This window comes from Arvicola amphibius, chromosome 10, assembly GCF_903992535.2.
Source record: "Arvicola amphibius chromosome 10, mArvAmp1.2, whole genome shotgun sequence".
Lineage (NCBI taxonomy): Eukaryota > Metazoa > Chordata > Mammalia > Rodentia > Cricetidae > Arvicola > Arvicola amphibius.
The window spans coordinates 6,020,009-6,032,878 of NC_052056.1; the positions used below are offsets into that span (position 1 = coordinate 6,020,009).

The following is a 12,870-nucleotide window of genomic DNA, read 5'->3' on the forward strand; positions in this document are numbered from 1 at the left end:
TGGTGATGCTTTGCATCTGAAGTGCGGCTACTGCACTAGCATAGTATGGGAAAGCCCTTTATGAGGTCATCATCCATGATGCTTTGCATCTGAAGTGCGGCTACTGCGCTGGCATAGTATAGGAAAGCCCTTTGTGAAGTCATCATCCATGATGCTTTGCATCTGAAGTGTGGCTACTGTGGTGGCGCAGCTGTGGGAAAGCCCTTTATGAGGTCAGCATCCTACTCCTTCCAGAACTCCCCAGATGGAGAAATGTAAGCCACTAGGGGAGCCCCCATGGCTCGCTTAACAAACGCTCTTCTGAAGAACATCATTATCAGAACTCAGTTTGACAGCGTCAGGAAGAAACAATGTCTCCAGTATCTGAACACTCTGAGATCGCTACAATATGACGGATATAAGACTGTGTACTTTGGGGAAACTGAGATCCCAGAAACTCTTGTCACTGGGGAAGATTTTAGTGACAGCTACTACTTACACACTCCAACCTGGTGTATTCTGCATGCCGGAGGCAGTCAAGGGTGGGTGCCTTGGAAATACCGGATGTTCCTAAGGGATGACCTGTGCATTAAACAGGAAGACAGCATCTTCTTTGAGTTCTGTGATGTTGTAAAGAAGGCCTACGGGAAGTGCGCCATTGTGGTCAAAGGGCGAAGGCAGCATGATGAGATGAAGCCAAAGGCAGACAAGGAAGGGGAGGCCCAGGCCTATGTCCCAACAACCGTTAATTTAACAAGCATCGTGTGCTCCCCAGGAGTGGCTAAGTCCTACGGCCATGAGCTAATCCCTCTGCCCTCCCCCTATAATTACCTGAACCCCTTAGACTCGGCCTGGTCTTCTATGAAATGGTTTATCATCAACAACAGGAAAGAGTTCTGCCTGCAGTCTGCCGACAACGTCTACGCTTACCAGTACATACTTTTCAGTGACTTAATCAGCAAAGGGATTGAGAAGGTCAGCCTGAGCAAGTGGAAGGCCCTCACCAACAAAGTGCGGAGGTGGGAGAACTACTATCTCGGGAAATTTTCTTAAGAGCATCTCCTCTACCGAGCAACGAACCACCTGGTCTTTATTGCTAACTGTGGAGTGCCATTCTGGACCACTGTGACCGCAGACACTTCGGGAGTGAACTCACAGGAGGCCGCCTGGACTGAGAGGTTCCTGGGGTGCTGGCAAAGTCCTGTGGTTGCTAGAGGCCACATTAAAGCTTGTTGATATTTATGGGGGTCTCAACTCTCATCTTGTAATGGCTACCTCAAGGACCATGTTCATGGGAGGGTAGGGGGGTTTTAGCCCAGAGGTCTGTAATGGCCAAAGAGTGGGGTTAAAGGATGTATGGTCAAAATGTAGGTTGAAGAAAAAAGAGAGAGAGAGAGCTGGGCAGTAGCGGTGCACGCCTTTAATCCCAGCACTTGGGAGGCAGAGACAGGCAGATCTCTGTGAGTTCGAGGCCAGCCTGGTCTACAGAGCTAGTTCTAGGACAGGCTTCAAAACTACAGAGAAACCCTCTCTTGAAAAGCCGAGAGAGAAAGAGAGAGAGAGAGAGAGAGAGAGAGAGAGAGAGAGAGAGAGAGAGAGAGAGAGAGAGAGAGAGGAGAGAGAATCAAGTGTACAGATATTTGAAAAAAATAAAAACACTGAAAATTAAGTACAAAACCAACAATCTTCAGCCAAAATAATCCAGGAAGATCCAGCTTGCCATGAGCAAGACATGATCAGACAGTCAAGTAGACAATAAGCCTCTGCGAGGTGTTGGTGGTGCGTGAGTGGCCTCCATGCAGGTCAACCCCACCATACATCTAAGACAAGCGAGTGGCCCACCAAAGGGAGCCAGGGAGACATCATGTGGTAAATAGGGAGCATGAGTCCGGGCGCTATGGAACCACATATCCAGCCTGCAAGAATCCTACCAGGAGGGTCCAAGGCTGCCATGGCTTATCATTTCAGGACTCTGAGCTGAGCTTCCTGAAGTTTACAACATCCTAAACTCAGGGTGCCTGCTGTGGGCCGGAAGGACAGAAAAAGCCTGTCCCTCTGCCACCTGCCACAAAGTTCATTCTCCTTGTGTCTGTTGAAGCAATAACTTTACAACAGAAGTAATCGTCCTGAGGTGCATAAAATAACGACCAACATGGGAAAATATGGGAAGTCATGAGGCAGGAGCAAAGGGGGCATGAGAATTCTGCTCTTACTTTGTGTTTGGTTTTGCCAAACCTTAAAAAAAAAATCTTAAAAAAAATATCCTTTGAGAACTTCCACCAACTCCCAGTAGCCTTAGCTGCAGATGAAGCTGGAAGCCAGGTTCTTGACAGATGCAGAGTGCGTCATATTCTTTTTTTTCTCATTTTTTTATTAAAAATTTCCATCTCCCCCCCCTCCTCCCCCTTTCCCCCCTCCCTTCCACCCTGACTTTATTCTTTCTAGAACGTCCCTGTGCTATTCAGAAAGAGGTTGTGGGATGAAAAGGGGTGTCCAGTGCTCTTCAGTCATGAGTGGTGAGTTCAGCAGTCTTTTCAAGTTGGGGGGAAGAAGATCTTAACATACATCATAACAAAGGGGTATCACACCCCAAACCACCAACCACTTGGACCTACAAAGTTCCACCTGTCTCAGACCCAACTTTTACACTGTGCTCGGTGAGCTTCCGGTGACTGCTATGACAAATGACGGCAAGTTTGGTGACTGGAAGTGGCAATTCATCCTTTCCTGTTGTGGGCATAGGGAGGCAGACATCAGTTCCGGTGATCTCAAGCTTGGCCACACTGTTTGGGACTCCAGCGTGATCTTGCTGCTCAGGGCTCCAGCATGGCTGCACTGCTCCGGGCTTCAGGAAAGGCTGCCACATACTTCTCACGGCTTCTGATGGCTTGCGCACCCCTTGACTAGTGGCCTCATCACTTCTTGCTCTTCTGGATCAAATCTCCCATCTTTGTACTTAGAGTCCACGTGACAATATCTTCACATCCTTTTTTTTTTTGCTTTTCTTCTTTCCATTATTTTTTTTTATTGATTTTAATTGAGCTCTACATTCTCTGCTCCCCTCCCTGCCTCTCCTCTCCCCTTTTCAACCCTCACCCAAGTCCCCATGCTCCCAATTTACTCAGGAGATCTTTTCCTTTTCTACTTTCTACTTCCAAATTTTCTTTTTCTACTTTCTACTTCCCATGTAGATTAGATCTATGTAAGTCTCTCTTAGTGTCCGCATTGTTATCTAAGTTCTCTGGGATTGTGATTTGTGGGCTCGTTTTCTTTGCTTTATGTTTAAAAACCACCTATGAGTGAGTGCATGTGATGATTGTCTTTCTGTGTCTGGGTTACCTCACTCAAAATAATGTTTTCTAGCTCCATCAATTTCCTGCAAAATTCAAGACGTCATTTTTTCTTCTGTGTAGTACTCCATTGTGTAAATGTACCACATTTTCCTTATCCATTCTTTGGTCCAGGGACATTTAGGTTGTTTCCAGGTTCTGGCTATGAAAAACAAAGTGGCTATTAACATAGTTGAGCACATGTCCTTGTGGCACGATTGAGCATCCTTTGGATATATACCCAAAAGTGGTATTACTGGGTCTTGAGGAAGGTTGTTTCCTAATTTCTGAGAAATCACCACACTGACATCCAAAGGGGCTGTACTAGCTTGCACTCCCACCAGCAATGCAGAAGTGTTCCCTTTTCCCCACATTCTCTCCAGCATAAGTTGTTATCAGTGTTTTTGATTTTGACCATTCTAACAGGTGTAATATGGAATCTCAGAGTTGTTTTGATTTGCACTTCTCTGATGACGAAGAATGTTGACCATTTCCTTAAGTGTCTTTCAGCCATTTTAGATTACTCTGTTGAGAGTTCTGTTTGTGTCTGTACTCCATTTTTTTAATTAAATTATGTGTTTTTTGGTGACCAGTTTCTTGAGTTCTTTGTATATTTTGGAGGTTAGACCTCTGTCTGATGTGGGGTTAGTGAAGATCTTTTTCCATTCTGTAGGCTGTCGATTTGTCTTGTTGACCGTGTCCTTTGTTTACAGAAGCTTCTCAGTTTCAGGAGGTCCCGTTTATTAATTGTTTCTCTCAGTGTCTTGCTGCTGGGGTTATATTTAGGAAGTGGTCTCCAGTGTTAATGCATTCAAATGTATTTTCCACTTTCTCTTCTATAAGGTTCAGTGTGGTTGGCTTTATGTTGAGGTCTTTGATCCATTTGGACTTGAGTTTTGTACATGGCAATAGATATGGATCTATTTTCATTCTTCTACATGTTGATATCCAGTTATGCCAGCACCACTTGTTAAATATGCTTTCTTTTTTCCATTTGGTATTTTTTGCTTCTTTGTCAAAAATCAGGTGTTCAAAGATGTGTGGATTGATATCTGAGTCTTGTATTTGGTTCCATTGGTCCCCTGTCTGTTCTTATGCCAATACCAGGATGTTTTCAGTACTGTAGCTCTGTAGTAGAGTTTGAAGTCAGGGATTGTGATGCCTCCAGAAATTCCTTTTTTGTACAGGATTATTTTGGCCATCCTGAGATTTTTGCTTTTCCATATGAAGTTGAGTACCATTCTTCCGCGGTCTGTGAAGAATTTTGCTGGGATTTTGATAGGCATTACATTGAATCTGTAGATTGCTTTTGGTAAGATTGCTCTTTTACTATGTTAATTCTGCCTACCCAAGGGCATGGGAGATCTTTTCACTTGCTGGTATCTTTTTCAATTTCTTTCTTCAAAGATTTAAAGTTCTTGTCATACAAGTCTTCCACTTGTTTGGTTAGAGTTACTCTGAGATATTTTATGCTATTTGTGGCTATTGTGAAGGGTGTTGATTCTCTGATTTCTTCCCCAGCTCATTTATCATCTGTGTACAGGAAGACTACTGATTTTTTTTTTTTAGTTAATCTTGTATCCTCCTACATTACTAAAAGTGTTTATGAGTTGTAGAAGTTCCTTGGTATAATTTTTGGGTTCGCTTATGTAAACTACCATATCATCATCAAACAGTGAGAATTTGACTTCTTTTCCAATTTGTATCTCCTTGATCTCCTTTTGGTGTCTTATTGCTCTAGCTAGGACCTTAAGAACTATATTGAATAGATATGGAGAGAGTGGACAACCTTGTCTTGTTCCTGATTTCAGTGGAATCATTGGGAGCTTCTCTCCATTTAGTTTGATGTTAGCTGTTGGCTTGCTATATATTGCCTTTATTATGTTTAGGTATGTTCTTTGTATCTCTGTTCTCTCCAAGACCTTTATCATGAAGGGATGTTGTATTTTGTCAAAAGCTTTTTTGGCATCTGATGAGATGATCATGTGGTTTTTATTTTTCAGCTTGTTTATATGGTGGATTACGTTGATAGATTTTTCATATGTTGAGCCATCCCTGCATCTCTGGGATGAAGCCGACTTGATCATGGTGGATGATGGTTCTGATGTGTTCTTGGATTTGATTTGCCAGTAGTTTATTTAGTATTTTTTTCATCAATGTTCATGAGTGATATTGGTCTGTAATTTCTCTTTCTTAGTAATGTCTTTATGTGGTTTGGGTATCAGGGTAGTTGTAGCCTCATAAAAAGAGTTTGGCAATGTTCCTTCTGTTTCTATTGTGTGGAATAATTTGAGGAGTATTGGTATTAGTTCTTCTTTGAAAGTCTTGTAGAATTCTGAGCAGAAACTATCTGGTCCTGGGCTTTTTTTGTTTGGGAGACTTTTGATGACTGTTTCTATTTCTTCAGCAGTTATAGGTCTGTTTAATTTGCTTATCTTGTCTTGATTTAATTTTGGTAAGTGATATTTATCCAGAAAGTTGTCCACTTCCCAGTTTTTCAATTTTGTGGAGTATGGGTTTTCGAAATATGACCTGATGATTCTCTGTATTTCTTCCGTGGCTGTTGTTATGTCCCCCTTTTCATTTCTGATTTTGTTAATTTGATTATTCTCTCTCTGCCTTTTGGTTAGTTTGGATAAAGGTTTGTTTATTTTGTTGATTTTCTCGAAGAACTAGATCTTTGTCTCATTGATTTTTTTTGTATTGTTTTCTTTGTTTCTATTTTGTTGATTTCAGCTCTCACTTTATTTCCTGCCGTCTAGTTCTCTTAAGTGAGTTTGCTTCTTTTTGTTCTAAAGTTTTCAAATGTTCTGTGAATACACTAGTATGGGATTTTTGCAGCTTCTTTATGTAGGCATTTGATGCTATGAACTTTTCTCTTAACACTGCTTTCATTGTGTCCCATAAATTTGGGTTTGTTGTGTGGCCATTTTCATTGAATTTTAGGAAGTCTTTAATTTTAATTTTTAATTTTAGGAAGTCTCCCTTTATTTCTTCCTTGACCCATTGATGATTCAGGTGAACATTGTTTAATTTCCATGTGTTTGTGAGTTTTCTGGAATTAGTATTGCTGTTGCCTTCTAGTTTTAAACCATGGTGATCTGATAAGGTACATTGAGTTATTTTCATAACCCAATTTAGTTTTTTGTATTTGTTGAGGTTTGTTTTGTTACTGGGTATGTGGTTAATTTTGAGAAGGTTCTATGAGGTGCTGAGAAGAACGTATATTCTTTTCTGTTTGGATGGAATGTTGTATAGATGTCTGTTAAGTCCACTTCAGTCATAACATCTGTTAGTTCTCTTATTTCTCTGTTCATTTTTTGTCTGAGTGACCTGTCTAGTGGTGAGAGGGGTGTGTTGAAGTCTCCCACTATTAATCTGTTGGCGTTTAATGTATGATTTAAGCTTTAGAAGTGTTTCTTTGACATATGAGGGTGCCTGTGTATTTGGTGCATAGATGTTCAGTATTGAGATTTCCTCTTGATGGATTTTCCTTCTTTGTCTCTTTTTACTTATTTTAGCTTGAAGTCTATTTTGTTATATATTAGGATAGCTACTCCCACTTGTTTCTTAGGTCCATTTGATTGGTATATATTTTCCCAGCTCTTTACTCTGAGATGATGTCTGTCTTTGAGGTTGAGATGTGTTTCTTGTATGCAGAAGGATTCTGTTTTCATATCCAATCTGTTATCCTATGCCTTTTTATAGGTGAGTTGAGTCCATTTACATTAAGGGATATTAATGTCCAGTGATTTCTATCTCCTGTTAATTTAGTTTTCATTGTTGGTGATGTTAATTTGTGCGTTTTTCCCTTCTTTGGGATTTGCTGCTATGAGACCATCAATTGTCTGTGCTTTTGTTAGTGTAGCCAACTTCCTTGGAGTTTTCCTTCTAGTATTTTGTGTAGGGCTGGGTTTGTTTCCATGTGTATTGGTGAAATCTGGATTTGTCATGGAATATCTTGTTTTGTCTTCCTATGGTGATTGACCGTTTTGCTAGGTATAGTAGTCTGGGCTGACATCTGTGGTCTCTTAATGATGGAGGAGTGTTTATGTGTTACTTTCATTATTAATAAAGAAAACTGCCTTGGCCCTTTAAGAGAACAGAAAATTAGGTAGGCGGAATAGACAGAACAGAATTCTGGGAGAGTTGGGGAGAAGCTTCAGGCAGTCGCCATAGTGAGTCACCATGATTCTCCTCTCTGAGATGGACGCAGGTTAAGATCTCTCCTGGTAAGCCATACCTCGTGGTGCTACACAGATTACTAAATATGGGTTAAAGGAAGATGTGAGAATTAACCAATAAGAGGCTGAAACTATGGGCCAGGCAGTGTTTTAAAAGAATACAGTTTCCGTGTAATTATTTCGGATAAAGCTAGCCGGGTGGCCGGACACAGCCCTGCTGTTTCTTTCTACATCTTAATGTCTGCAAACTGCTTGACCACAACCTTCTGGCTTTCATTGTCTCCAATGAGAAGTCAGCTGTAATTCTGATAGGTCTACCTTTATATGTTACTTGACCTTTTTTCTTTGCAGCTCTTAATATTCTTTCTTTACTATGTATGTTTAGTGCTTTATTATGTGGCAAGAGGACTTTTTATTTGGATCCAGTCTATTTGGTGTTATGTAAGTTTCTTGTATCTTCATAGGCATACTTTCCTTAGGTTGGGAAAGTTTTCTTCTATGATTTTATTAAATATATTTTCTTTGCTTATGAGTTGAACTTCTCCTTCTTCTATACCTATTATTCTTAGACTTGGCTTTTTCCATGGTGTCCCCTATTTCCTGGATATTTTGGGCGAAGCTCTTGTTAGATATAATGTTTTCTTTAACTGATGAGTCTATTTCCTCTATTTTATCTTCAGCGCTTGAGATTCTGTCTTCCATCTCTTATATTCTGCTGTTCATGCTTGCATTTGTGGTTCCTGATCATTTTCTCATGATTTCTGTTTCTATAATTCCCTTGTCTTGTGTTTTCTTTATTGTCTCTATTTCAGTTTTCAAGTCCTGAATAGTTTCTTTCATATGCTTGTTTTTTTTTCTTGGTTTTCTTTAAGTGATTTGCTGATGTCTTCCAATTTTTTGTTTGTCTTTTCCTCCATTTCTTTACTTTCCTCTTTTAGAGTTTCAAACATTCTCTTGAAGTTATTTTTTAGGTCATTTTCTTCTGGTTCACCCATATTTGGTTGTTCAGGTCTTGCTGTTGTAGGGTCTTTAGGTTTTACTGGTGTCGTGTTGCTCTTTGTGGTGTTGCATGTATTCTTACCTTTTCCACTCATCTTTTCCTCTAATAGGTGTGGTTGGTGCTGTCTGAGATTCTGTTGAATAATCTTCTAGGTGCCAGTGAATCCAAAGCTCAGATGTTGTTCCTCGTGGTACAGTCAGTGTCACAGTTCTAGTTACCCTGTTGGTTACTCCTGTTCCTGAAGGTAGCTCAGTGCTCCTGTGCTTTGCTCTGCTCCCTTGGAGTTTGCTGTATCAGGCCTACTTTGGCCTAGGTTGCTGGCTTTGACCTGTTTCTCCAAATCCTGCAGAAGTCCCTGGGTTGGAGTTGGACATGGAAAGATTTCTGGCTCCAGTCTACTGCCTCGGAGGTCCCAGACTCGTGTTCGGACCCACAGAGTTCCTTGCTCAGGCCTACTCCCTCTGAGGACCCAGACTCATGCCTGGCCTTGCTGAGATCTCTGCTTCCTGCCTGTTCCCTTGGAGGTCCCAGGTTCACTCACACCCAGACTAGCAGAGGTCTACTCTCTTGAAGGTCCAACATTCACATCAGGACCCTCAGCAATCTCTGGCTCTGGCTCAGTTGCTCAGCGGTTACTCCCCTGTACCTGTTCTGGTGGAGATCGCTGACTCTGGATCTGGTCGCTGGCTCAGTCCTGATCTGTCAGTGTCCTGGGACTGAGTTGGCTTCCAGGACTGGATTTGCTTCTGGCTTCTGCTCCCGGTGTAGCTTCTATCTTCACATCCTTAACTGGACCACACGTGTAAAGACTTCCCTATGAGAAGACACAGGCCCTAGGAAGCAGGACCTGCAGGACTCTTCCATCAACCACTGCTGTGAAGCTGTAAATTGCACCTTATTCTTCTTCTTAAAATGCTGCATTTCTCTTTGGCAATTGAGCTGCCGAACCAACTCTGTGTAGCTCATTTGTGTGGTCTCTTCTCTGCATCACATAAGCTTTGGGGTTTAATTCCTTGAGAGCAGTTAGCATGACTAGTAATTAGGCCTCCTTGGTCTCCTCAGATGTCACTGTGCAGACTAAAGTGTAACACACCTGAGTTTGGGCCTATCAATGGGGTTGCCCTTCGATTATATCGATTATTTATTGTATTGATCTCATACTACCCAGAGTTCGAGGGTGAGAAAGTGCTGGAAACAGCAGGAGATGGTGAGGGCTTCACGGTAAGAACCTTGGACTCTGGTGTTAACTCCCCTGTCACTAGCTGTGTATGTTCAAGTGAGCCAGCGATTTATTTAACTGCATGAGTGAATTCACTTCACCACCACAATGACTGCATTATAGGGATTACCGTATCTATGTTTTACAGATGTGAAAACCCGGGTCACAGAGCAGCTGTGGGAACTGCCACTGTGCACAGAGCTAAGATCCCAATACAGTTCACAGTGGAGGCAATACCTCAGTTACCACATCACTACCCACAATTCCTCGGTTACTGCATCACTACCCACAATGCCTTGGTTGCCACATGGCTACCCACTATGCCTCAGTTACCATATTGCTACCCGCAAGACCTCAGTTACCACATCACTACCCACAATGCCTTTTTTACCATGTCACATTTAATGTCCTGGGCAACTGCCAGGCAGCTGCTATCATTCTTCCCTTTGACAAATGAGGAAGCTGAGAGGTGAGCAAGTCCCTAACACAGTCAGGTCACAAGGACAGGCTTGTACTCAAAACCACCACTCTGCACTTGATCCCTTCCCTCATTTACATCCTGTAAGAAAATCAACACAGGCACCACCCAGCATCAGCTACACACACAACAAAAATATATTTCAGCACAAAACTGAGGGACAGGCAGGGCACCTCATAAAGCCTCATGGGTTTGCAGTACAAAATAAATAGAAACAAACAAACAAAGCAGTTGTGTATCCCTTGGGTGACCAAGGATAAGCAAGGGGGCATGTTTCTCATCTACAAGTAAACTGATTCAATATGATGAACTTGGTGCTCCCTTGCTTTGAAGCTTTGCTTAATGATTAGAAGAGCAAGCAGAAGAGAGTTCAACATAATCAAAGCCCTTAATGTGCAGTTTGGTTACACAACACCAGTGTTTTTATGATACACACAGGAATTAAAGCAGAAAACAGAGGACACCCTGACCTTCGGAACTAGGGGCCCCTGTGGGAATCTTGAGACCTTTCAAATCTGCTTTGCTTTCCTGAGGCCCAGTCGCTCACCAAGAAAATGGGTCGAGGGCCTTAAAATGGAGTCACATGTGCCAGAACTATCACATATGCCAGCCCTTACTGAATGCTTACATCAGCTGGCATTAGGTTGGGCCAGGAATACACAGAGATGTCACCAGACAGTCAGGTGCATCCTCTCCCCAGTCAAAGTAAGAAGTGCCAAGAAGGGGCTGTTCAGGGCACATGATGGCCCTCAGGCACCAGGACCCAGGGTCCTAGCTCTGTTGGGAGCACAACAACAGAGCTGTGTTTTTACCCACAGATCCCTAGGGAAACCGGGAATGCTAAATGCGTGAGGTTGTCTCTTCAATGGAGGAGATAAAATACCTGCATTCCACCCAGAAAGCTGGAAGTGGAACTTGGTGACCATTGCTATCTGCAGAGGCAGACCTCACCCAAACCTCCCAGGGCGTTTACTCTAGATTCCTCTCTCCCTAGACCTTTATCTTTAGTTCCCATAAATAGAATCCATCCTTTAGGGTGATGTCACAGCTGCTTTATAGCCCGCTGACCTCTATGCAACCTCTGTCAGAGATGATACCAGATCCGAGGCCCTCACACTACAGAACCTGTCTTTGGAGTCACATAAACTTTGCAAATGAGTTTCTATGTAGTCATACCTTAAACTTTGTGTACCTGGAATGGGAATGGTTGTTGCCTGGAAACCTGGAATGGGAATCTTGTTGCCTAGAAACCTTTTCCCAAATTCTATGGTGTTTAAATATGCTGGTAACAAACTGCCTGGCATCAGACTCCTGAAGTTTGATCCAGGCTAAGTCAGACTGGACGGCATTTTCGGTCTCACTTCTTTGCAGACTGTTTCCCTGCCTGCCATGACACCTGCAGGGACTCCCTTAGAGCTCCATTATCTCAGACCTGGTTTGGACCTCAAGGTTACCTCATAGCTCAAAATGGCTGATGAACAACCCATTGCTTTAGCATCCTGGCAGGCGTAGGAGAAAGGACGGATGCAAAGCTCATTCCATCTCTTTTACTGTTTGCATGCTAGGGATGGAACCCAGTGCCTCGAGTCTGCCAGGCCAGTGTTTTACAGTTGAGCCACAGTGGTCGCCCATCTCACCCACTCTTGTGTGAGTATGTGTGTGAACGCGGTGTGTGTGAACGCAGTGTGTGTGCATGTGTGTGTGTGCAGATGCACACACCTGCACATGCACAGAGGAAGAAGGACACTGGGTGACTTTCTCTTTCACTCTCTGCCCTATTCCTCTGAGGTAGGGTCTCTCACTGAAACTTGAGCTAACATGGTAGCCAGCAAGTCTCAGTGATCACCCTGTCTCTGCCTCCGTACTGTGGTACAGGAGCCCAGGCTGCGCTTGGCTTTCTAGGTGGGTAGGGAGGATCTGAACTAGGGTCCTCACGCTTGTGTAGCAAGCACTCTTACAAGTCATCACTTCAGCCCTTCTATCGTCTTTAAGGAATAAATTCTCTTCTGTGTGGGGGTGTTTTATCTACATTTATGTGTATGCACCATATGAGTGTGTGCATGCATGAAGGCCAGAGGACACTGGCTCCCCTGGGACCGGTCTCACAGACCGTTGTGAGCCACCATGTGGTGCTGGGGATCAAACCCGAGTCCTCTCTGGTCCCTCCTCTCATCCCTTCTAAAGAACTATTCAGGAAGTCCTAAAATGCTCAAACTTGATTGGCCCAACTTGGTCACAAGGAAAGCTGGGAAACGATTCTTGAAGTTGGTGGCACTATGGCTATGTAAAACGCAGGACTATAATCCTGGAAGTGGTAACGCATGCCTTTAGTTCCAGCACTCAGAAGGCAGAGGCAGGTGGATCTCTGTGGGTTCGAGGCCAGCCTGGTCTACAGAGCAAGTTCCAGGACAGCCAGGGCTACACAGAGAAACCCTGTCTCGAAGAAAAATCAAACACAAAACCCCAGGATTATGCCAAGGGAGAAGGGGAGAAGATGGATTGGGTAAGGCATTTATGGGCTGGGCCAAGCTCCCTGCTCCCGTTCTTTGATGCCATCAGCTGCACACTCATCGAATATCCCAGTGCCATCTACATGATTGACAGTGGGTCAGGATTCCCATGAGAAACAAGCCTGGCTGCTCTAGGAAGTCTGGATTCAGTGGGGGAGCAGTCCCCAGGCT

General features: G+C 43.2%; 1 protein-coding gene across 1 annotated transcript; it reads left to right on the forward strand.

Annotated features, from left to right (window-relative positions):
- The first annotated feature begins 276 nt into the window (after positions 1 to 276).
- Positions 277 to 1,032, forward strand: Fam243a (family with sequence similarity 243 member A). The gene has a single exon (XM_038344695.1). The coding sequence runs from the start codon at positions 277 to 279 to the stop codon at positions 1,030 to 1,032; it is 756 nt and encodes a 251-aa protein (XP_038200623.1).
- Positions 1,033 to 12,870: the final 11,838 nt, after the last annotated feature.